At 40.1% G+C, this 26277-nt stretch overlaps 2 protein-coding genes across 2 annotated transcripts in view; both read right to left on the bottom strand.

The window, feature by feature from the left end:
• Positions 1–26277, bottom strand: part of SYTL5 (synaptotagmin like 5) — a 276734-nt gene that overhangs the window by 184386 nt on the left and 66071 nt on the right. The window lies entirely within an intron of this gene.
• On the bottom strand, positions 10877–11212 carry H2AP (H2A.P histone). The gene has a single exon (XM_024563673.2). The coding sequence runs from the start codon at positions 11210–11212 to the stop codon at positions 10877–10879; it is 336 nt and encodes a 111-aa protein (XP_024419441.2).

Genomic DNA, 26277 nt, shown 5'->3' on the forward strand with positions numbered 1-26277 from the left:
CAAAATTGGGACAACTGTGATATACAGTAACAGAAAAAAGTTGAAAAAAACCCACAGAAATGCTTTTCAAAAAGTATCACGGATATATGTTTTGTTCTGTTTTTCAGATTCAATGATTCCTATTGATCTGTGATTGTTTCTTCAGCCATCTCCAAGCTGATGTTGAACCCATCTAGTGTGATTTTTAGTTTGGTTATTGTAAGTTTTAAAATTTCCAATTATTATTTATAGTTTCCACTTACATGCTGAAGTTCCCTATACATTCATTCATTAAGACCATATTTCCCTTCATTCTTTGAACATACTCTCCTTTAGTTCTTTAACTACACAATAATTGCTTTACAGTATTTGTCTAAAGAGTACAACAACTGGGCATCTTAGGATTTGTTTCTCCTGACTTTTTTTGCTTGACTATAGGTCATGTTTTTGTGCTTATTTGCATGTTGAATACTTTTGTTGTATATTGAACAATGTGGATGATATATTTAGAAACTATGGGTTCTGCTATCTTCTTCTGAAGAGTGATTTGTGTTCTAGTAGGAGTTCAATATATTTGGTATTCTGCTTTGTTAAGGTAGATACGCAGAAAACTTAAGGTTTGTCCTAATCCTGATTAATTTTGAGGAATCGGACTTCACATTCTATGTCCTTTACAGATCTTATAACGGTTGGGTTTTAGAATTATTTTTCTTTTGTTTTATTGTTGTTCAAGTACAGTTGTCTCCATTTTCTCCCCACCCCACCCATCCCCACCTCCCACCCTTGATCCTACCTCCCTTTGGCTTTGTCCATGTGTTCTTTGTAAAGGTTCTTTGATGATCCCCCATTTCCCCCAGTTATCCTCTCCCTTCTCCCCTCTAATTACTGTCAGTTTGTTCTTTATCTCAATGCCTCTGGTTATATTTTGCTTGCTTATTCGTTTTGTTGATTACATTCCACTTACAGGGTCTCTAAGGAGAACATACAGAGGGCCCAGAGACATATGAAAGGATGCTCAGTATCACTAGGCATCAGAGAGATGCAAATTAAAACCACAACGAGATACTACTTCACAACAGTCAGAATGGACATCATAAACAAGTCAACAAACAATAAGTGCTTGGAATGTTGTGCAGAAAAGGGAACCCTAGTGCACTGTTGGTGGGATTGCAGCCTGGTGCAACCACTATGGGAAACAGTATGGAATTTCCTCAGAAAACTAAAAATTTCCTCAAAAAATGTTTTGACTCAGCAATTCTACTGCTGGGATTATACCCTAAGGATCCTGGAACAACAATTCAAAAGAACCTATGCACCCCAATGTTCACAGCAGCATAATTTACAATAGCCAAGGGTTTTAGAATTTTTAAGGATGGATCTATTATAGGTCTTACTTTAGGACAAGGTCTTTATTCCTAAGGCTTCTGGTGTCTCAGCTGGATGCCCAGGTTACTCATGAGGTATTATCAAAGCTTATTCACTCTTGTTGACCAAAACTCCAGCATCCCCCAGTATGAGTCAACTGGTAATAGCTCTGTTCCCTTCTCGACTCTGAACCCTCTGGTAAATTTCAGGTACTTTTGCCTTGTGGATATTCAGCCCAGTCCTCAACTAAAGATTCTTGGATAATCTACAAATGGAGTTCTGAAGATGTTCCTTAATATAGCTCCCTCTTCTTTGATGCCCTGTATTGCAAATTCCGGCTTCCTCAGGTCTACTGAACTCTGTTTTCTGCTTTCTCAGCCCAGCAGTACTACTGTGTTCTATCTGAAATTCAATTCACTATGCCATTGGGACATTTTCCCCAGGCAGAGAACTGGAGTGATGGTTGAGCTACCTTGTGGGTTTCCTTTCTGTCTGTAATCACAGCATTGTGCTGCCTGTTGTATAATGCTCCAGAACAGTCAGCTTATATATAGTGTCCAGTTTTACGGTTGTTTATGGCAAAAGGGCTCATCCAGTACCAGTTTCTTCATCATAATCAGAGTAAACATCTTTCAAGGGGATTCATTTTTTACTACATTGAAGTGTCACGAGAAACCAGTTTGCTCTGTCCAGTCTTACACAGTCTTGTGAAATTTTAACCATCGCAAAACGTAATCAGCCCTAGCTGGTGAGGCTCAGTGGATTGAGCACCGGCCTGCAAACCAAAGGGTCACCAGTTCAATTCCCAGTCAGGGCACATGCCTGAGTTTTGGGCCAGGTCCCCAGTAGGGGGCATGTGAGAGGCAACCATACACTGATGTTTCCCTGTCTTTCTCCCTCCCTTCCCCTCTCTCTAAAAATAAATAAATAAAATCTTTAAAAAAACAAAATCATAGCATAATCAATAAATATATTTAAAAAAACAAAATCATGTGCATAATGTCACAGGAAGGTTATGGGTATAACTTCAGGCGACATAAGATAAATTAGCTGACTGCTGTGTCCTTTATCCTCACCTAGCATCTTATTTTGGATTCCCTTAGAAGCAGATGCTGAGACATGAATTTCAATAGAAATACCGTATTTTTCGGACTATAAGATGCACCCGACTATAAGATGTACCTAGGTTTTAGAGGAGGAAAACGGGGGGGGGGGAGGGGGAACCCACTCCACCACCACCCCCCCACCCCAGCGAGCCAGGTAAGCTACATTCGGACTATAAGACGAACCCCCATTTTCCTCCCAAATTAGGCGGGTGCATCATATAGTCCAAAAAATACGGTAGTTTATTTGAGGTATATTAGTTTCCTATGGCTTCTCTAGCAATTACCACAATCTTGATTGCTTAAAACAACACACATTTATTATGTTACAGTTCAGAAAGTCAAAAGTTTGAAATCACTTACAGTAAGCTAAACTCTGGGTATTTGCAGGGCCATATTCCCTACAGAGGCCCCAGGGAAGAATCTGTTTCCTTGCCTTTTCTAGCTCCTAGAAACAAATTCATTATCGAGGGGGATCCCCTCAAAAAAAAACGGAATTATCTTCTGGAGGGCAGGTCCCTTACAGTGCTGGCTTTCTGTGCTAGGTGAGTGTTCTAGGAACCCTTCTGTGTCAGTGTACCAGCTGACGTTGTTGTGAGAGGCTGCATGCGGCTTCAGTGAATTTTTTTGAAAACTCTTTCAACACGTTTGCCCATTTCATGATGGGTGATTTACAAGTGCACCTGCCCACAACACACTGCATGTTCAGCAGTTTTTGACCAAAAGCAGCATGAACCCTGTGCCCCATCCTCCCTATTCACCTGATCTCACCCCGAGTGACTTTTTTTTGTTTCTCTGAGTGAAAAAAGTCCTCAAAGGGAAATGTTTTGCCAATGTGGAAGAGGTGAAACAAAAAATGGCAAAAGCACTAAAAGGCATCAAAATGGGTGAGTTCAAATATATTGCAACAATATTCAGTGTATTGCAACAAATGGAGAGTACTTTGAAGGTGACTGAAGTTGAAACATGTAAGAATAAATTTTTTTAACAATTTTTTATTAATAAATTCTGGGAGTTTTTGGTCCCCCTTTGTATTCTTTGCCTGTGGTCCCTTCCACCATCTTCAAAGCCAGTAATAGGACAGCATTTGCTTCAGTGGTCACATTGGCTTCTTTTTCTGTATCAAATCTCTCTACTTTCCTCTTATAAACACACTTGTAATTGCACTTAGGGCACATCCACATAATTGAGAATATTCTCCTCATCTCAAAATCCTTCACTTAATTATGTTTGCAAAGTCTCTTTTGCCATATAAGGTAACATTCACAGGTTTATGGATCAGAACCTTGGTATCTTTTTAGGCTATCAACCAGCCTACCAAAGTCCATCCTCAAGCCCCTATAGATTCATGTCCATCTCACATGCAAAATATATTCACCTCATGCCATCAACTTCAAATGTCGGAACTCTTTTTAGTACCAATTGAAGATCTAAAATCTCATCATCTAAATCAGGTATGGGTGAAATTCTGGGAATGATCCATCCTGGGGCAAAATTCCTCTCCATTTGTGGACTTCTGAAACTGGAAAACACGTTATCTACTCTCAAAATACAATGGTGGGACTGGCATAGGATAATTAAAGTTATAGATATTCTGATTCCACAAGGGAGAACAAGGTGAGTCACTAGCCTGAGGTAATTTCAAAATCCAACCAGTAAGTTCCATTAGGTTTCCAGGCCTTAAAATAATCCTCTATGGCTTAAAATTCTGCCCTCAGCCTGTGGCTCAACCCTTACAGCCATAGCCTGCATCTTTGGGCCTGTGGCTCTGACCTCTGGGCACATTTCAATATTACTGAACAATATTCTTATGTCTCTTCTTTATATTCTCTTTTTAAATGATTATAACATCCGCTGGTTCTCTCATGAGTTAAGTAAAAAATCTTTTCACATGTGTTTATTTCATATCTCTATCAATGTCATGCTTTTATCTTGTTCTGAAAATTATCTTTCAGTCATTTCAGATGTCAAACCGAAATGTTCAATACATTACCCTACCAGAGCCAGGTAAATTTCAATAACAGAGAAGTATATCTCATGTAGAGTTTAGGCCTGGGCGTTCCTTTTCATGGTCTGGGTGAATCCAAAGCACCAATACAATGATGTTAACTCTTTCTCTAATGTTCATTTTCTGGCCTCCTAACTTAGTCTTTGTTTTATTTTGGATACATTATAGCCCACAAGTTATTCCCCATTGTTGGCAGAAAAGGATAGGAATTTGGTTTTAGAGTCAGACCATTTTGAGGTCTCTCTAAATGGATTCATGATTTATGGAGATCGAATCTAGACTGGAAGAGAGACAAGAGAGAAAATTTGGGTTTGTCAGTCTTTTGCCTTTTGGTTTATCTGTTTTGAATTCAAATCTATTAAGAATTTCATACCCACTGGCAGAACAGCATTTTGATAACTGGACTGGCAAGATTTTCTGTTTCTGTGTTTATTCTTAACTTATGGCACAATGATAGAATTGAAGCTCTTATCCCTATTTCTCTCTCCTTGTATGTCTAAGTGTCTGTAATTCAGAACTGCCTTCTGGTTGTATGAGTGTGTAATACTTTTCTACTTCTGGGTAATACTGATATATCAGATCATAAAATCTCTGAATTTAAAGGAGGTCTGTTGTGATTGGCATATCTAATAAATGATTGATTATACAAATGGAATATTCTTAAAAGTTAAACTGTGATACTTATAATGAGCTAAATTTAAACAATATAAATTCTCCCAGAAACTGACTCACAACCATTTTAAGAACACAAGTTCATGTAAATTAGGTGAGAATCTTCAGCAAACAAGTGTAGCTTAATAGTTTAGGTTTTGGGTGGAGGTGGGGGAGGGAGGTGGGTTTGGCTGGGGTGGGGTGGAGGGATGGGGAGAAAAGGCAAACAACTGTAATTGAATAACAATAAAAATTTTTAAAAAATAGTTTAGGTTTTGTGAAAACAATTATGTCTTCTCTAATTTATTAAGTATAATATAAGCATACATTTTTATGTTACTTGGGCATATTTTTCCTAAGTTCATTTTACTGATCAAATGAGCTACAATTACTTCCACTAAAACTTCAAGATTTGGAAAACGTGAATTTGTTTAGCCAAATAGAATTAAGTTTCTGACAATCTTGAATTTTCACAGTAATAAGGTTTTATAGTATGTCAGCTTGAGAGCATTTCAAACACCTTTAGATAATTGAAAATCTTAGATGATACTACTTTGAGTTAAATAACAGATGTCTTTGATCATTTATAATTAACATAAAACATTGAAACATTGATGACTAAGTATACTTTTAACTTGTTTACTACTGTTTCCTATTTGTACGTGCTACAAAGAGGCTACATCTTTAAGTCTGTCAAAGAACATGCTCATCTCTGCCACATTGTGATATTGTATAAGGAACATGTGTCACCAAATAAAGCTGGGTTAAGTGTATGCATGAGCTAGTCTGATAAAATCACAGACCATACACAGTTATGAACCCTAGTCTTCTTTCCAAAACAAGACTTCCTTTAAAAGTTATAATTAAATATCCATGAATGAGATTCTAATAAGGGTCTCAAGACTAAGGGGAAAACGAGAATGCTTCCCTCTAACGTAAAATGTCCGTTTGTGCCAGAATAGAAAAGAAGGGGCTGAAACACAAAACTGAGCATGTACAGAGAGCTGTAGAAGGTTCATAGAAATAGAATTTGAAAAGGAACACAAATGTGTGTTAATTTTTTTCCAAATCTGACTCAGTTTTCATGAGTTTATTCATAAGACTTTCAAAAAGAGCTTGTGGTTAATTTAGTACCAAATATTACATTAAACTCAATTTGAGAATTTGATTTGCTCTCAGTAAAAAGACCAAGTTTTGTTAGAATATGGGTCTGCTCTTAATGGGTCTGACCTTTGTAAAAGGTCATTCCTCAGCTGTATTAGTTTCCCATGACTGTTCCAACAAATTACCACTGTCTTGGTAGGTTAAAAAATCCATACGTTTATTTGCTTACAGTTTTGGAGGTCAGAAGTTTGAAATCAGTTTCTCTGGGCTACGTTCTTTGTACTCTGCCTCAAAAGGCAGAGATTATTTATCTTAACAGAATAAAGGTCTATACTTTTGTTCTGACTTTATTATGACCCTGATTATTCTAATAAAATAAACAGCCCTGGCTGGTGTGGCTCAGTAGATTGAGTGCCAGCCTGCAAACCAAAGGGTCGCTGGTTCAATTCCCAGTCAGGGCACATTTCTGACTTGTGGGCCAGGTCCCCAGTACGGGGCATGTGAGAGGCAACCACACATTGATGTTTCTCTTCCACTCTTTCTCCCTCCCTTCCCCTTTCTAAAAATAAATAAAATCGTTGTTAAAATAAAATCAAATAAACAGTAAAAGTTATATAGTTTTTGAATGTTTATTTACTGTATTGCCACTTTGAGCAATAACTTCCATAATCCTATCTTAAGTGCTCAGCTGTCTTGATAATTTTATTTTTGCCTTCCACAAATTGAATTCTAAATGAAAAATGAAATAAAATAATACTACAAAGTATATTTGGCACTTAAAACTGAGATTTCCCAGGAGGGAAGTCACTAAGATTCTGTCATATTATAAAAAGAGAGGTGGTGGACTTACTAGATTTATTTGATGTACTACTATTTATGAGTTGCCCAGAAAAAATTACCCAAAGAGGTAATCAACCTTTCTTTGGTTAAATTTGAATGGGGAAAATACTATTAACATAAATATTCTAGAAATCGTATTGTGTATTGGAAGTTCCTAGAGATTTGTCAGCTCCCACACTGTCCATTATATGTTGCTTGCTATTCACCAGAGTCCTGGTGGTCCTTTCCCTGATGATATCAGGCAACAACACTATCATGTTAACAGGTATAACATCAGCTGTTATTGTTAAATGTTTGATTGCAATCTTACTATTTTAATTTGTACCTAACAATATATAGGACAGTACTTTCAAACTAAGGATGAATATCAAATTTATCACTAGAGCTTTATTTAAGTACAGATGTCCACACGTACTTTAGAGTTTTTCTAAAACAGCCTTAATCATTATGTCTATAGATGTTTTGTCCGAAACTCATTTATTTGAATTGGCTTTATTATTGTTCACATACCACACAACAATAATAATTTCAACTTCATTTGCATTTTTTTACTAAGCCCTTCCAGAAGGATTTTTTACCTGTGAAAGTTATCAGTAATAAGTTAACCACAGTCATTGTCCAGATTGTTTAACTCTGATGATTCCCATAAGGCCATACAATCAGCTAAAGGACAGAGATCTAATTTTCAACAAAGGACTGTCTGAGAACCCCCAAGAAGAGGAAGAGTATTTCAAAGAAGAGGTTCATTGGCACAGGGTTCAGATGTCATCACATAATCACCTTTAAGACCATGTCAGTGGACAGAGTCACAATTTTGAGAACTAGTTGGGAAGCAGAAGTGTTCATAACACATCCTAATGTAATGTACAATGGAACAAGACCTAGGTTTGCAAAGTTCAACGACTTATATTATGGAATCAATCCTTTTCTTTTAACCTATCAGGATTTCCCAAATAAAACACAAATGAAAGTTCTTGAGAGTGAGTTGTGCAGAGTGTTTTCCTAGAAGCCCAAGAGGCCCTAAGATCTGTATTAAAGACTTCATCCTCTTTTTCCCAGAGGAGAACATGAACTCTTTCTATTTCATGTCCCATTTCTCAGGATATAGTAGAAGAAACAGCCTCAACAACAGGAAGGAGAGTCCGCTTTTCCTGCCCACTGTGAACTTGGGAGAGTTGATTACCATCTCTGAGCCTCAGGGACGTCAGTTGTAAAATGGAGACCCAGAAAATGATCTCTGTCCCCTGTGCCCCACTTACCCACTTTCACTAGAAAACATTTCTTGGAAAAAGATCATAGAACGGTAATTGTACACCTTGATCAGACCTTTGAAATGACTTAGTCATATCTTCTCATTTTATAGCCACAGAAGTTGATGTGCCCCAAGTAAACTACATTATGAGAGCCCAGAACCTGGTGAAAACACCTACAGTTGCTAGGGAGAGGCCAGCTGGCCAACTCAAATGAAGAGTAAGAGTTGAACTTGGCCAAGGCAAGGAGGGCATTAAGGCTCTCTATAACAAATCACCAGGGAGCTAGAGCAGTTCCCCAGATGGTTAAATCCTACCAGGACCCAAATCATTACCTGAGGGCACATGATTCTCCAGAGAGTGATGGTGGCAAAGAAAAGCTGCTAAGGAGACCACTGCAGCCCGTGGCAGCTCCTAGAAACCACCATCATATGACTATCACTCTATTTCTAAAATAAAAAGTATGAAACCTGAAAAAATTGTGGAGTGAACATCTTGACAATGATGTTTCTGTAAATACTTGGTTTAATGGTAAACCCATGGTATTCTTGATGCTGTGTGTCAAGAAAGGTTTCTTGGATTTATACCAGCACACATTCCAACGAGCTCTAAGCATAACCCCGAAACTGACTCTCAGGACACTCCTGTGAGGTGGAGCAAGGCTACACCAGCTTCCAGAGATGGTGGGAGGGGGCAGAGAGAGGCTGAGTCACCAGGCAGAAGGGAGCCGAGAGGAAACCAGGTGAGGACTGTCTGGATCCCGGATGGACCTCTGCCTCTCCCTCTGTGCGGCACTCTTCTGTCTCTGCACAAGGCTCGGAGGGGCATGGCTTTCACGGCCAGTGACCCGAGCCCCCGGCAAGCACCAAGAAGCAGGCCCAATGGGCCCGTGGGGAGCACACTGAGCATCTGGTCTACAGGAAGGGAGGGAGACATAGGCAGCTACTGGGAAGGGCGCACACTGCACCGGGCCCTGTGTTGTACAGCAGTTACTGGCACCACGCTGGCTCCATCTTTGGAAAAACCCAAATGTGGAGGAACTCTTACTATCTATCCCCATATTACACATGAAGGAACTGCTGCTCAGGGGCAATGGATGAATGTCCAGGACCCATGGCCAGACAGTGGTGACCTGGGATGGCCCAGCCAGGTTCCCTGGCCCCATTGTTGAAGCCGGCGGGGCAGGCTCTGACCAGCCCTCGATGACACACCAGGAAGCAGCAGATGGTGAAGAACAAGGTGAAAACCTCTAACGTGGACACTCATCATTGAGAACTGCTTGAATGGCCTGTCTTAGATCAGATAGCAGGTTTTAGGTATTTCCCTTTAACGTACCAGTGTCCAGGAGAGAGGACAAGAGGATATTTTCCAAATGGCAGTGACAACACTAGTTAATAATCCCTGTCTCAAGTACTTTTATTGTTTTATTTTTGGAATGAGGCAGGATATAAATACGTGAAATCAACCGGACTGTAAATCCTTTCATGTACTGTTTTATGTTTTCCGCACTGCTCCCCATTCCTCAGGGTCAAGCCCAGTTGCATGAAGTAAAGACCGACTGCCATGCCACCCCCTCTACCCACCCCCTCTGCCACCACCCCCTGCTTTTAGATGTTCCCCATCATGAATGAAGCCTTTGGTCCCACAGTCATGGTCTTCAGCCCCACCACAAGTTTACCACCATCATTCTTGGAGCCCAGCCCCCACTGCCCCTCTCCTAACCAACCATACTCTTCTCCCCCTCCAACCTACAGGCCTCACAGGCCAGGACTTGCTCAGAACACCAGAGGAAGTCTCCTCACCACCACAACTTCTGCCAACTACTCCCATCAGCCACGGGGCACAGGATGTCACCATTTCAAAGTGCTCCCTTAAATCCCCAATTCCAGCCACTCCCACCAGCGCCTCTGCCCTGGATGTCTCGATTAGAAACTGCCCCTAATCTCGGATCCCAGCTATTAACACCAGCACCCCTGCCTGAAATATAACCATTAAAAACCGCTCCTTTAAATCCCAGATTCCAACTACTCCCACCAGCGCCTCTGCCCCCATGTCAACATTAGAAATGACCCTAATTCCCTATTACAGCTAATCCCATCACCGCCCCTCCACCCAACTTCACCACTACAAACTGCTCCCATAAAGCCAGGATTCCAGCTACTCCCACCAGCTCTTCAGCCCAGGATGTCACCAGTACAAACTGCTCCTAATCCCAGATTGCAGCTACTGCCACCAGCACCCCTGCCCAGGATGTCACCATTAGAAACTGCCCTCCATCCCGGATTCCAGCAACTCCCAGCAGTGCACCTCCCCACAATGTCACCATCAGAACCCACTCCTAATCATGGATTCCAGCATCCCTCACTGACCGCACCTCCCTCCCTCCAACTCCATGAGTCACCTTCTCCTGGACATCTCACAGCTATTCCACTCCCCAAATGACTGAAACATAGGAGTCAGAAGCACAAGGATGGATGGATTGCAATGCTTTAATGTCATCCGTTGGTAACACAGCCTGGCTTCCTCAGCTATGTTACAGTGCGGCTTGGGCTGCTCCGATGACTCTGGGACTCAAGTCAGCCCCTCTTCCTGGATTTAGGCATCTGGTCAAACAGACCGAAGGCTGTGTCCTGAGGGCGTCGGCGGGGCTCTCCATTGTTGCGTGCTGCTTGGTGATCTGTTGTATCTTGCTGGGTGATCTGCAGCTGTCTGGTGGTGGCCTCGATGCCTACCATCTCCACGATGTAGTCGGTCAGGCAGTCCAGCATGATCAGGCGGAAGTCATTTGCGGATGACCTCTGATGTTGACCACGTTGATCCACTAGTAGAAGGCGATCCACGTAGGTCAAAGGGCACCGTAACTCCGCTGTTAAAAGATGATCTGGAGTCTCAGAGTTTTGTTTCTGTGCCATGGTTGCTGGGTTTGGCTCTGATCTGCCCTTCTTAATTCTCTGGCTGCCCTGGACCTCTGAAGACACCAGTGCCCAGCTGTGCCTGTTAGAGCCCTGTGCTCAGCCCCTTGTTCCTCAGGGAGCCCTTGGTGACATCCTAGACTTTGGGATGTCATCGGTGCCCATTGTGACCTCATCAGACCCCAGCCCAGAGGTGTCCATGAGAGAAGCCTGGTTACTATAGTGACTGGTCCCTGATTTTGAGGGAACTGGCTTTTCCTGCTTGACTTACCATTGTAGAAATAAATGTGTTTCAATGGAAAACTTTATCTTTAACATACAACTCCAGGTTACATGATTCTAACCTTACATTGCCTTCAAGGTCCTTCACAACTTTTGGTTAGCTATAGTTTACTGATAAACAAGTAAAATGTCTTGTTCACTTGAGATTAAATTACCCCCTCTGCCATGATATAAAGAAACCAGTTTTGCCTCCATGTATACATTCTCTTAAATATACTTGATTAATATCCCCACATCTAACTTTTGTTTTCTCTTTTGAACCAGTTATAACACGTGTCCATTCCCTCATTAAGTAAATACAATCTTTTAACAACATGTTCATTTCATATCTGTATGAATGTCTTGATTTCGCACAGTTTGAAAAATGCCTTTTAATCATTTTGGAAGTCACAATGAGATGCTCAATGGATTCATCTGTCAGAACCGAGTAGATATTGTTGAAAGACAGAAGTGTGCCTTGTGCTCATTTTAAGCCCAGATGTGTCTTTTCTGAGCTGTCCTAGGTGAAGCCAAAGCACCAAGAGTTATTTATTCTTTTTTTATCATTTTCATTTTCCTCTCTACTAATTTGTGTTTCTGCTTTGTTTTTGGTTCATTTACAGCTGATAACAGTTATAGGTATTTCCATTCCCAAAGAGAGACTGTAGAAGGAAGAAAGGAGTCTCTGATCCAAGGAATTTCAATATCCAAGCAGGCGAACTTTCATATTTTCAAGGCCTGGGAATACTCCTTGGTGACTTGAGGCTCCTCCTTCTGATGCCATGACTTTACCTGGGTCCATAGCTCTGACTTCCGCATTCTAGGTTCTGCCTTCAGAATCATCTTTCCTTTATTTTGAATTGAGCACATTTGCAGCTGAGTAGTTTATCAGCCTGTTTTCTGCTTGTCAACACTTGGGAGTTCCACAGCCTTCTATCATTTCACCCTCTGTCTATCCTTTCAGTTAAATGCAGCCTGTTTCTGATGATTTAACATATGCAAACAGCTTGTAGCCTCCCATGTATGACATGGGGATTGATGTCCTTAGACAAGAGGCTCTGTCACAGATCCCTCCTGGAAAATCCCATCTCTATCTATTGGTTGCTTCTGCTAAGATGGCTGGAGTTATCTGTGATTCACATCCCTATCACTCCAAAGAGCCCTCTGAATCTGCTGAGCTTTTGATCACTCAGAGGTACTAGCACATGGAGGGCTGGCTACATCCTTGATTTTATCTCCACAGGACACTTTCTTGACAATGAATCTTCTGGATAGACTGAGAATTTCACATATCTTCATGTACTGGTTCTTTTATGCTTAACAATTCTTCCCTCAATTTATGTTTTTCCTCTAAAATTTGACTATTAGCAGCAAGAAGAAACAAGGGTGTGCCTTCAACAATTTCCTTGGGAATGTGCTCAGCTACATTTTCATTGTTACAATTCAGTTAATATTTCTGCCACTACATAACAAGGATCCCCTGCCCTCTAATTTCCAGTGTTTTCCTTCTACACCTTCTCCAGCAATACCTGACACTCCTGCTTCTATCAACAGTCCGTTCATGATGACTTAGGTATTCTCTAAGACAATAAAGGCCTTCTCAGCTGTGCTCCTTACTTCTTTTACAGCTCTCACAAGCAGCACTTTTAATATCCTTAATTCACCTAACTGTTCAATGTATTCTAGGATTTTTTTTTTTATCACGCTTCTCAAAATTATTCTAGCCTACACCATTATCCAATTCCAAAGCCACTTTCACACTTTTAGTTATCTGTTAGGGCAGCAACCCACTTCCTGACACCAAAATCTGTATTAGATTCCTGTGGCTGCTATGATGCATCGCTACACATTTGGTGGCTTAAAACAACACATATTTATTCTCATACAGCTCCGGAGATAAGAAGTTCAAGTCAGTTTCACTGGGCTGAAAACAAGTTGCCAACAAGGCCACACTCCTGCTGGAGGCTCTAGAAGAGAATCAGTTTCCTGTTTTTTTCCAACTCCCAGAGCTGCATTCCTTGTCTGTGCCCACTTGCTTCAGCTTCACAGCCAGCAGTGAGGCATCTTGCTCCAATGGTCAAATTTCCTGCTTCTGTGTCGCATTTATCTCTGCCTACCTCTTATAGGACATGTGGGTTTGCATTCAGGCTCTATCAGATAATGCAGAATAATCTCCTATCTCAACATCCTTAGCTTCATCTTGTATGCAAATTCTCTTTTGACATATAAGGCAACATTAGCAGGTTGAAAGGATTGGGGTCTGGTTATCTTTGGGGGCCATTATTCAACCTACCACAGGAGGAATCCCCCAGAAACTAATAAGTAAGCAAGGAAATTAAACAGGGAAGGAAGGAAGCAAACAAAGTGTTCTTTGTTAATCCGTTTAATAGCACTGAAGAAGTTTAGAAAACACACTTGCTAGGGGAAGATAATGCCCCAGCACTCTGGACCATCATGCTATTGGGCAGAGCGGGCTCAGACAGCCTGATAAAGGCTCTCCCAAAGAGAAGCTCAGGTACTGACTGACATTGGAAACACAGGCCAATACGCACATAAATGGTACAGGCTGTGGGGCTACGGGCAGAACACGGACAGCATCTGCTACACTCCGAAATGTATTTCATATACTTTCCTTATAAAGTCTTTTCTTTTCTCCTTACCTCCTGCCCACTTTTCCTTCCTTTATTGAACAAATGTTTATTGTGCAGCTCACCTGGAGGCAAGCCCCGAGTTAGATGCTGGGTGTTCAATGTTAAACAAAGTAGACATTATTGCATCCTTATAGAGCATCCAGTCTAGTGCAAAGACAGATGTTAAACAAATACTAAAATACAGATGTAATTTCAAACTATCTTGCATGAGTTTGCTTCCTAGTAAGGGCACATACCTAGGCTGTGGGTTCGATCCCCAGTCGGGGCATGTACAGGAGGCAATCAATCGATGTTTCTCTCACATCGATGTTTCCTTTTCCTTCCCCTCTCTTTCCCCCTTCTCTCTCAAATCAATAAACATACCCTCATGAGAAGATTTAAAAAAATGAAACTTGCATAATGAATGTTAGCTAAACCTATTGTGGTAATAATTTCACAATCAAATCATCATGTTGTACATCATAAAGTTACACAGTTATGACAATTATTTCTCACCAAAGCTGAAAAAATATACTTGCTGTCAACTTTCTGAGGCCTGGGGAATTCTATGTCTAATTTTTGTTCTATAAAGATCTTTAATTATAACGACTGAAAAATTGAAATATATATCAAAACGTCAGAATTTTTAAAAATGGGGGAAAGTAACTATTCACACAATCACAGTTGCTGACCTCGGGGGCCTGGGTCAGCAGGGAAGACAACAAGCCTAATGCTCAGGAACCGTTACTTTGAGTTGGTGATTACAGAGTGCTGTGGCAGGCTGCTTCACAAAGTAGCTTCAAAAATATTCGGTTTGGTCTTTCCTAGAGGCAAGAGACATAACATATTTATTATGTGTAAAAAATTTCACTTAAAATTGTGCCATAATATATTAAGTTAAAATATTACCATATAAAATGAAGTAAACTATATGATCTCAACTTTAAAATGTGTATCTTTCCTTATGATCTTATACCTCCACCTTCAACCCACCTTCTACCCTTTTATGGCCAGCAAATTACCTCAAAATCCTCCCAGACACAGATAAAATATTACTTGTTCTTTGAAGTTTCTTTTCACTTTTTTTAATAAAGTTTTTCTCATATTTGGGCTTCAATGCACTCTCTAGAAGATAATATACAAATATGATATTAGTTATTTCCATGTGGAGGGACTACGGGTCATTTATATTTTCCTGTTTATACTTGTGTATATTTTATAATTGTTTACATGAAACATGGATTAATTTTGTTATAAGAGAAGAAATAATATAATTTCCTTAGAAAATTAAAAGGAAAGCATGCTCAACTAGGCTTCAGACAGGGGCTTGCTTTATTTATGTATTTATTTATTTTGCTATGTATAATTTTATTTTATTTCTTAATAGTTCATTTTTATTGTATTTTGCCATTACCATTTATCCCCCCATACCCTCTTCTACCTCCACCCTCCCCCCCCCCCCTCACAATCATCAAACTTTTGTTCATGTCAATGAGCTCTTTCTCTTTTTTCCTCGATCCCTCAAGCCTCCCCAAACCATTCCCTGAGCTGTCAGCCTGCTCTCTATCTATGTGTCCGTCTCTATTTTGGTTGTTAGTTTACTTTGTTCATTAGATTCCACATATAAGTGATATCATATAGTGTTTGTCTTTCTCTGACTGGCTTATTTCACTTAGCATAATGTTCTCCAGATCTATCCATACTGTGGTAAAGGGTAAAATTTTATTTTTTATGGCCAAGTAAGTACTCTATTGTGTAAATGTACCACAGCTGTTTTATCTACTCATCTACTGATGGACACTTGGGCTGCTTCCAAATCTGGGCTATTGTAAATAACGCAGCAATAAACATAAAGGTGTTTAATTTTTTTTTCCCGCATGATGATGTGTGGCCATCTATACTTAAGTTAACATAAAAAAATGGCAAAGTCAGGAACTGCTGTAGTGCGTTTCTCAAAGAATGAGGCAGCCCTGGACTATCACATTTCAAAATACATGAAACTGAAATAACATATAGTCTCATCCTCACCATCTATCTCTCCTCCAATATGTCTTATCTTAGTTTTCACTGTTTCTCTAATTATACAACCAGCTCTCAAAGTCATCCTTGACTAGCCTGTCTCACTTACTACCATGTTCATTGGGTACCAAATCTCAATTTTTCCTCAGAAATATTCCTCAGACCATCTTCATTTTACTGTCATAGTTTAGGTCCTCATTTCCTTTTGCCTGGGTATTGGCCACAGCCTCCTGCAGGTTTCTGTAGTCTAGTCTCATCCTTTTCCAAGTTATCTTCTTACTGCTCCACCTTTCATTTGTGTTCTTTAAATTTTCAAAAATCTGACCATGCTAGTGCAATATCTCCATTTATGTCTGCTGACACCTTAAGCCTCACCCCACCATCTTCTCTTTCTCCCCCACATGTGGGCAAGCTTCTAAGAAAGCTTGGGTGACCCTGGCTGGTGTAGCTCAGTGGATTGAGTGCCGGCGTGTGAACCAAAGGGTCACCAGTTCGATTTCCAGTCAGGACAAATGCCTGGGCTGTGGGCTAGGTCTCCAGTAGGGGACCACGAAAGGCAACCACACACTGATGTTTCTCTCCCTCTCTTTCCCCCTCCCTTCCCCTCTCTCTAAAAGTAAATAAATAAAATATTCACAAAGAAAGTTAAAAAAAAAAAGGGGGAAAGCCTGGGGGTTACCACCTTTGGAACTTGTGGTAGTCAAACCACACAACCTCCTTCCCATGCACGGGACCTTCACCATGGCCCCACTCCCTAAGTACCATAAAACCCTAAGACAGTTTTCCTCTCCTGGTCCCTCATGCCATTTTAGCCCATACTTGGGAGTAACCCTGATCTGCCCAGAAAGCCTCATTATCTGAGTGATCCATCTTTTCATAGCCTCTTGAGGGGTGCGTGCGTGTGTGTGTGTGTGTGTGTGTGTGTGTGTGTGTTCATTGACCTTCACATCCCAATCAGTTTTGAGGTGGAGGTCCATCCTTTATCTTCTTAAAGGTGTCCACAACAGTATCCCCCTAATGTTTAGTCCCTGCTTTCCCTTATAGTTTAAAGCTCTTAGTATGTCTTATAGGGCTCTTCACTACCTCTCTCCATCCCATCTTTCTAGCCTCTTCTCCCAGTCTCCTCCCCAAACTTATCTTCTATCCCTACTTATCTAGCCCCAGAATATTCCATGGCCTGCTATGATCTCTGATTGTCTATCTGCTTTCCCCTTTTCCTGGGATGGCTTTCCCCTTTTTTCCCAACTCCCAAGCCACCTTTTTTCTCCATGATGTCTACAAAATGTTTTCCCTATTTCCTAAGACCAAGTAAAATATGATGTTCTCTTAAAGGCTCCAGTAACTCCTATAGACAGGAATTGTCACTTCTTTTCCTGGTCTATAATGGCACTTAAATCACTGTTCTTGCCTGCTTACAGGTATCTCCTCCCACGCAAGACTATGAACTTCTTGACGGTAAGTCATTTTTACTTCATCCGATGTGTTTTGTCTCTGCCACACCCTTACACCAAGTAATATGAATTGAGTGAGCAATTTTTAAAAAATTAAGTGGAAATGTTGTTAAGAATGAAAGGGTAATGGTAAAGAAAATATTTGGGGCTCTCTGAGACAGAACAAGAACTACAATTTCCCTATATTTGTCTCTAGTGTTATATGCAAATGAATGTTAAAAAATTGTTGGGAGGTTAAATAATTGTAAAATAGTTAAAATATAGACACTAAAGGCCTTTATTTTGAATAGTCATGAGGATATACAGTACAGCATAAGAAATATAGTAAATAATATTGTAATAACTCTGTATGATGCCAGGTGGGTACTTGAAATATCAGGAGGACCACTCTGTAAATGTTTGTTTCACCACTATGCTGTATGCCTTAAACTAATACAAAATAATATTGAATGTAAACCGTAATGGAAAAAACAATAAAAAAACAAACAAAAAAGACTTATTTGGAGGAAGTAGCAGGTGGCATGAGCTATTCACTAGTCCCAGATTATAAACATGTCATTGCTACTGAGCTAGATTCCTTGACACCTAAATGATGCTTGTCTGTTAAATTTAATAGCCAGAGAAGAAGCAATGTGACCTCTATGGCTCAACAGTCATTAGATAATTAGTTAACAGGAACAAATATGACCTGCATGTGTTATCCTCACCCATAAAAACAAATTTGTAAACTATGGGTCACCTTGTTTTCTTCTGTTTTGTCCAGTTTGCATATGCAAGAGTTAATAAAACCTCACCATATGCCACTGCAAGTGCATAGGTGCTCATTTCATCTAAGAGCACGCCTTGTGCAACATTTTATTAAAAACCTAGACAACAACCTACAAGATAACCTTATAATGGCAAGAACAGTACATTGGATCACATTTCATGCAGTCATTCAGCAAATATTACTTGAGCATCTAGTCTGTACCTCTATCAAAGCAGTCAATCCACTGTGCTCTGCTTATGTCCTTACAGGTTACTCTCCTCCTACAAGTCTCTGAGCTTTTAAACATAGAGCTCATCCCATTTTTATATAATAACCACTAATACATACTGGTTTGGCACAGAAATCCAGTTCCAAAGGATATTTGGTCTCATTACCTTGTGGAATTTACTGATACCTAAAACCCGGGAATACTGAAAGCAATGAAATGATATAAATGTGAATTTCTTATTGAAATGTTCACAAAATCAACAGCCTAAATACTATAGGGAAAGGACCAGCTTGAGAGTACTTCATCTGAAAAGATATAGGCAAATGTTTTTGTAGTCCACAGTCTTAGTGAGATTGTTCACAGGTTAATGCAGTTGCTATGGAAAAATAATAAAAGTCAAATAGCCAAATGTTCCCACAGCTTGTATATGTGACCCACTATCATGGCTATGGGAGGAGTGATATGATGATAGTCCATGGACACCGATCTTCACCAAGTTATCAAGCCTGCATGGCAGGCACAGCAATCAATCTCATGTTCCCTAGTTGGTCCCTTTGCCCATTCCCACTAGTATCATTTTTTCCCATCACTTTCTTCAAACCATATTTTCCTTCACTTACTACCTAATCTTAGCAGATGTTAGTGCCTGCAGATAAGCCATCAGTGCTACCATTGATCAGTGTGTGCCAGCTTGAAGCAATTGTAACTCTCAACTGGAAGCCTTCCTCTCAATTGCCCTGGGGAGGGCTGGAAATCCAGGGAAGTTAACTCCCCCTGAGAGCAGCTGATTTATCCTCCAGCTGCCAATGCTCTATGGGAGTTGGACAGTATTTCAGTTCTCTTGGCCTGAAGATGGGCTAATTCTGATGCATGTTCTGCACTGTTTCCTAGCATTTCCCATTGGGATTGACTCTTGTTGTCCATAGCAGAAACCTGGTCCATATTGTAGTTTATCGGCTTACTTCTCTTCCCTGCCTCATTTTCTTAATTACCCTAATGATAATTCTCAGAATTAACTTCCAAATAAACTACTTGCACACAAGCTCTGTCGCAGCGTAGGCTTTGTGGGGAACAAAATTAAGACACCCCCTTTCAGCAAAAACACTCACCCCCTACTCCACAAAGAGAACAGAGACTTCACCCAGATCCCAGGCAGAGGTACAACTAAATCTACACTCATACTTCTTTCCCTTTCAACTTCAGTGGAAGAATTGTCATATATTATCCATGTTCATTGGTCAAAGATTTTTTTAATATTTTATTTTGGAGATGAGAACCAAGATGGTGGCGTAGGTAGACACACTGCGCCTCCTCGCACAACCAGAACTGACAGAAAATCCAACGGCAAGGAAGTCCGACACCAAGGAAATAAAAAATAAACATTCATCCAGACCAGTAGGAGGGGCGGAGACGGGCAGCCGGGGTGGAGAGGACTCGAGTTGCCGTAGTGGGACCTAGACTGGCGGAGTGTGGGACCACCAGGGCAGGCAGTCTGACCACTAGCAAACCCTGTAGTCCCACATTCGCGCAGATAAACCAAGAGGGCCGGACTCACAGTGGCGGAGAACAGGGCAGGCAGAGCAGCGGGTAGCACCCTGCGGCCCCACATTCGTGCACAGATAAACTGGACAAACGTCGGGGGAGCGAAGCAGACCACGCAACCCAGGGCTCCAGCACAGGGGAAATAAAGCCTCAAACCTCTGATTGAAAACGCCCGTGGGGGTTGGGGCAGCAGCAGGAGAGACTCCCAGCCTCACAGGAGAGGTCGTTGGAGAGACCCACAGGGGCCTAGGGCGTGCACAGGCCCACCCACTCGGGAACCAGCACCAGAGGGGCCCAGTTTGATTGTGGGTAGCGGAGTGAAAGATTGAAATCCGGGGGAGAGTGGAGCGAGCACCATTGCTCCCTCTCGGCCCCTCCCCCACGTACAGCGTCACAGCGCAGCGAACAGCATTACCCCGCCCCGGTGAACACCTAAGGCTCCACCCCTTTAAGTAACAGACACGCCAAGACGAAAAGAAAAAAAAAAAAATGGCCCAAATGACAGAACACTTCAAAGCTCCAGAAAAAATACAACTAAGCGAGGAAGAGATAGCCAACCTATCGGATGCACAGTTCAAAACACTGGTTATCAATATGCTCACAGAATTGGTTGAATCTGTTTCGAAAACCAGATGAAAAAATGAAGCCTATGCTAAGAGAAACAAAGGAAAATGTAGAAGGAACCAATAGTGATGGGAAGGAAACTGGGACTCAAATCAACGGTGTGGACCAGAAGGAAGAAAGAAACATCCAACCAGAAAAGAAGGAAAAAACAAGAATTCGGAAAAATGAGGAAAGGCTTAGGAACCTACAGGACATCTTGAAACGTTCCAACATCCGAATTATAGGGGTGCCAGAAGGAGAAGAGAAAGAACAAAAAATTGAAAACTTATTTGAACAAATAATGAAGGAAAAATTCCCCAATCTGGCAAAGGAAATAGACTTCCAGGAAGTCTAGGAAGCTCAGAGAGTCCCAAAGAAGCTGGACCCAAGGAGGAACACACCAAGACACATCATAATTACATTAGCCAAGATGAAACAGAAGGAGAGAATCTTAGAAGCAGCAAGAGAAAAGGCCACAGTTACCTACAAAGGGGGTCCCATAAGACTGTCAGCTGATTTCTCAAAAGAGATCTTACAGGCAAGAAGGGGCTGGCAAGAAGTATTCCAAGTCATGAAAGGCAAGGGCCTACATCCAAGATTACTGTATCCAGCAAAGCTATCATTTAGAATGGAAGGGAAGATAAAGTGCTTCTCAGATAAGCTCAAGTTAAAGAAGTTCATCATCACCAAGTCCTTATTATATGAAATGTTAAAGGGACTTACCTAAGAAAAAGAAGATCAAAAATAGGAACAGTAAAAACGACAGCAAACTCACAGTTATTAACGACCACACCTAAAACAAAAACAAGAGCAAACTAGGCAAACAACTAGAATAGGAACAGAACCACAGAGATGGAGAACACATGGAGGGTTGTCAATAGGGGAGTGGGAGGGGAGAGGGGGGGAAAGGTACAGAGAATAAGTAGCATAGATGATAGGTGGAAAATAGACAGGGGGTGGGTAAGAATAGTGTAGGAAATGTAGAAGCCAAAGAACTTATAAGTATGACCCATGGACATGAACTATAGGGGGGGAATGTGGGAGGGAGGGGGTGGGCAGGATGGAGTGGAGTGAGGGGGGGGAAATGGGACAACTGTAATAGCATAATCAATAAATATATTAAAAATATTTTATTTTGAAGTAATTGCAGATTTACAGAAAAAAATTTAAGTACAAATAATTCCCATATACTTTTCAACCAGGTCTCCTAAATGCTAGCATGCCTGCTTTTTCATTCTCACACTTAATTCTGTTTAATTGTAGTTCTCAAACTATGATGCATTCTCAAATGTTTTAAAAATATATCCAATTCATTGAAGGGCAATATTTTTGTTTGTTTTATGTTTTGTGAGACATAAGAGGGTATCATTAGAAAAGCAACAATGACCAAAGAATGACACACAAAATACAAGCCCCTGGTTTTCAAATATTTAGTCAATAGGTATCAAATGATTATTTCAAATAGCTACAAAATTTTCAAAATGTTTACTTTTCATTTCCATATTTATCTTGTCTTAGACTAGTAACTCAAAGCTGACAGATTGGCATGGGTTTGCTGATCACAGTGACCAGCATTACTCTAGATAAGAAAATCCATTGTCAGGATTTTCACTAGCCAACTCTGACATTTCAACCACACCCTCCACCATTATAACCTTTCCTTTCATAAGCATGCTTAAATATTTTCTTTCTTAAAACAACAACATTCACAACCCACAGTCCCATCTCTGGGTACCTCCTTATCTTTTTATCCTTATGAACAAAAGTTTTCACCTCCTATCATTGCATCTTCTATTCCCTCCTTAGTGCCTTGTAATCTGACTCCGTCTCCACCACTTCAGGCAACTGCTTCTGCCAAGGACCCAGTAACGTTCTAGTTGCTAAGTCCATTAAAGACATGGGCCATGCATAGGTCTTTATCCTGAAGACTTTTCTCCAGCCTGAAAGATAATGGGCCACTCTCCTTCCTCAACCCTCTTGGCCCCTCGGTTTTTGGGACATCTCTTTTGGGTTATCTACTATATACACACATCTTTCCTCAGTACATCTGTTTTCTTTTAAGGATCTTGTCCTCATGAACCTCTATTTTCATTCTGTAATCTCTCTTCTTGAGCAAACACTTCCATTCACATATTTTGGTGATTTTTACCCATGATTCCAAAACCTATATCTGGAGCTCAGACTCCTCTCTTGGAGCTACAGTTGTTTGGCCCAAACTAACCTCATTCTAACTCTGCCACCTACTAAAAGTCACTTTATTCAGGTTCATTAACTTCTCTAATTTTCAGGGGGTGGGGTTATCTGTAAAATAAGAATAATACCTGACTCAGAGGTCTGTTATACAGATTAAATCATGTAATGCAGATAGGAGTATAGAGTAGTGCCTAAACATAGTAAGATCTCAGTACACATCAGATATTACTATTATTTACTTCCCCCTGGATTTTCTTCTCATATTAGTCCCTTATCATATTATATGTGGCTAATGCCTTATCAGGTTATTTTCTCTCCTTCCCTTCCTTTCATCCTTTGACAAATATTCACCGAGTACCTGGTATATGCTAGGCTATATGCAAGGTGCTGAGGATAGAACATTGACTAAGGCAGAGAGACCCTACCCTCATTGAGTTCACAGTCTAGTGGTAATAGATGTTAAAAAACCCACTGCGGTACAAAACCTTGGGTGTCATCTGTCACTTCTTTCTCTCCCTTATCCTTGTCCTTATCTTCGTCCTTATCCGCTAATCTGACCTCCATTGGGCAAGAGGACAAAAATATTTGAACAGACACTTCATAAAAGAAGATATAGAAATGGCCAATAAGCACAAGAAAATATATCCAACATCTTTAAAATATATCCAGCATTTTAGGGAAATGCAAATTAAATTACAATGAGTTACCAGTACATGACCACTAGGATGAATATAATAAAAAGGCAATAACAATAAAACATATCATGTGTTGGAGAGAATATAGAAACACTGGAAGTCCTATATATTGCTGGTGGGAAACTAAAATGGTGAAACCACTTTGGAAAACCTTGGTCAGATTCTTAAAAAGAAAGATACTTATCATACTGCTCAGTCATTATATTCCTAGATATTTTCACAAGAGAAATAAAAATAGAAGACCCAAAAAGACCTGTACATGAATGTTCACACCAGTTTTATTCATAATTGCCCCAAACTGAAAACAAAGTTGAATGACATCAACAAGTGAATGGATAAACAAATTGTGAAATGTCTACACAATGAAGCACTGCTCAGCAATAAAAGGGAACAAAGTTATTGATAAGCACAATATGGGTACATTTCAGAGTCATTTCACAAAGTGAAAGAAGCCAGACACAAAATTGTGCATGCTTTGTAATTTCATTTATATGAAATTCTAGAAAAGGCAAACTAATCCATAGAGGTAGAAAGGAGATCACTGTTGTCATGAGAACTGCATGGGACCCTAGGAAACTGGAAATATTCTGTAAATTTATTGTGGGAGTGGTTTCATGGGTGTATACATAAATTTTATTACCTATGTCTTCTAGTATTGTTATGGTTTTATGACTTACATTTGGGTCTTTTATCTATTTTGAGTATATTTTTGTATATGGTGTAAGTTGGTGGTCTAGTTTTATATTTTTTCATGTACCAGTCCAGTTTTCCCAGCACCATTTGTTGAAGACTGTCTTTGCTCTATTGTATGCTCCTCCCCCTTTGTCAAATATGAATTGCTCATATAGGCGTGGGTTTATTGCTGGGCACTCTGTTCTGTTCCTTTGATCTCTGTCTCTGTTCTTGTGTCAGTACCAGGTTGTTTTGATTACAGTGGCCTTATAGTATAGTTTGATATCAGGTATTGTGATCCCTCCAACTTAGTCCTTCTTTTGCAAGATTGCTCAGGCTATTTGGGGTATTTTTTCGGTCCATGTAAATTTTTGGAATATTTGTTCTAGTTCTGTGAAGTATGCCATTGGTAATTTTAATAGGAATTGTGTTGAATGTATAGATTGCTTTGGCTACAACTCAACACCAGGAAGACAACCCAGTTAAGAAATAGAGACTTCTCCAAAAAGAACATACAAAGGGCCTATAGACATTTGAAAAAATGCTCAACATCTCTAATCACTAATCATCAGAGAAATGCAAATTAAAACCTCAATGAGATGTCACCTTACACTTGTCAGAATGGCTGCCATCAATAAATCAACAAATAACAAGCGTTGTCAAGGACGTCGAGAAAAGGGAACTCCAGTATACTGTTGGTGGGAATGCAGACTGGTACAGCCACTGTGGAAAACAGTATGGAGTATCCTTAAAAAATTAACAATGGAATGTCTTTTGACCCAGTGATTCCATTTCTGGGAATATACCCCAAGGACCCCAAAACACCAATACAAAAAATACATATGCACCCCTATGTTTATAGCAGTGCTATTTACCATAGCCAAGATTTGGAAACAGCCTAAGTGCCCATCACTAAATAAATGGATAAAAAAAAATATGGTACATTTACACAGTGGAATACCACACAGCAGTAAAATTGAAAAAACTCTTACATTCTGCAACAGCATGGATGGACCAGGAGAAAATTATATTAACTAAATTAAGCCAACTGGTGAAAGAAAAATACCATATGATTTCACTTATATAAACACAATAAAGCAATGAAGAAAATAGTAACAGAAGCTTAGATACATAAAACAGACTGACAGCTGCCGGAAAGGAGGAGAGTGGGGTACAGGATGAAAGATGGTGAAGGGTTTAACCAAAGAACATTTATGCACAACCCATGGACACAGACAACAATATGGGGATTGGTTTGGGTAGGGGAAGGAGTGGAGTTGGGTGGAGGTAGGGAAAGGGAGAAAAAGTGAGAACAATTGTAAAAGCATAAAGTAAGAAAAATAAAATTAAAAAGTAAATAAATAGTTCCAACTTTCAGAGCTACGCATTTTCCCAGATCACATCCTTGCCCATAGCAGTTCATAAGATGGGCTAATCCATGGTGCAAGATAGCATTTGTTCCATCAGTCTAAGCGTACATACTTTTTAAGCCCCAGTTCCTGTTCCAATTTACTTAATTAGTTTTTTATTTGCTTGCTTTTTCTCCCTCCTTTGTGATTTTCTCACTAGGATTTTTTCAATATGAAAAGTCAAGCTGTAATGATAGAGATACATGAGGCAGAATATGTAGTGGTGTAGTCTACAGAGCCCAGACATTAGGATCAGATATGTCTGATATGTCAGGCTGAACTTCAGACTAAACCTGGGTTCAAACCCAGCACTGCCAACTAAGCACATCATTTAACTTTTCTGATTCTAAGTTTCCTCATGTGTAAAATTGTCATATTTATACTTTTCTGATTCTAAGTGTCCTCATGTGTAAAATCATCATATTTATACTTTTCTGACAAACTTGGGAAGAATTAAATAACACATACAAATCTTGTAATTTGTATTAGATGTTTGATAACTATTAATTCTCTTACTCTTCAGTTTATACAATTAAGACAGCTAATTATAACATCCATGAATCAATTTCAATTAATTTTCACTCTAGTTTCATATACTTTCAAAGGCCAGGAG

The sequence above is a fragment of the Desmodus rotundus genome, chromosome X (genome assembly GCF_022682495.2).
Source record: "Desmodus rotundus isolate HL8 chromosome X, HLdesRot8A.1, whole genome shotgun sequence".
In the NCBI taxonomy this organism is placed as follows: Eukaryota; Metazoa; Chordata; class Mammalia; order Chiroptera; family Phyllostomidae; genus Desmodus; species Desmodus rotundus.

What these genes read in the sequence shown, in the direction of transcription:
- H2AP (XM_024563673.2), bottom strand. Translation starts at nt 11,212, where the DNA reads ATGGCACAGAAACAAAACTCTGAGACTCCAGATCATCTTTTAACAGCG.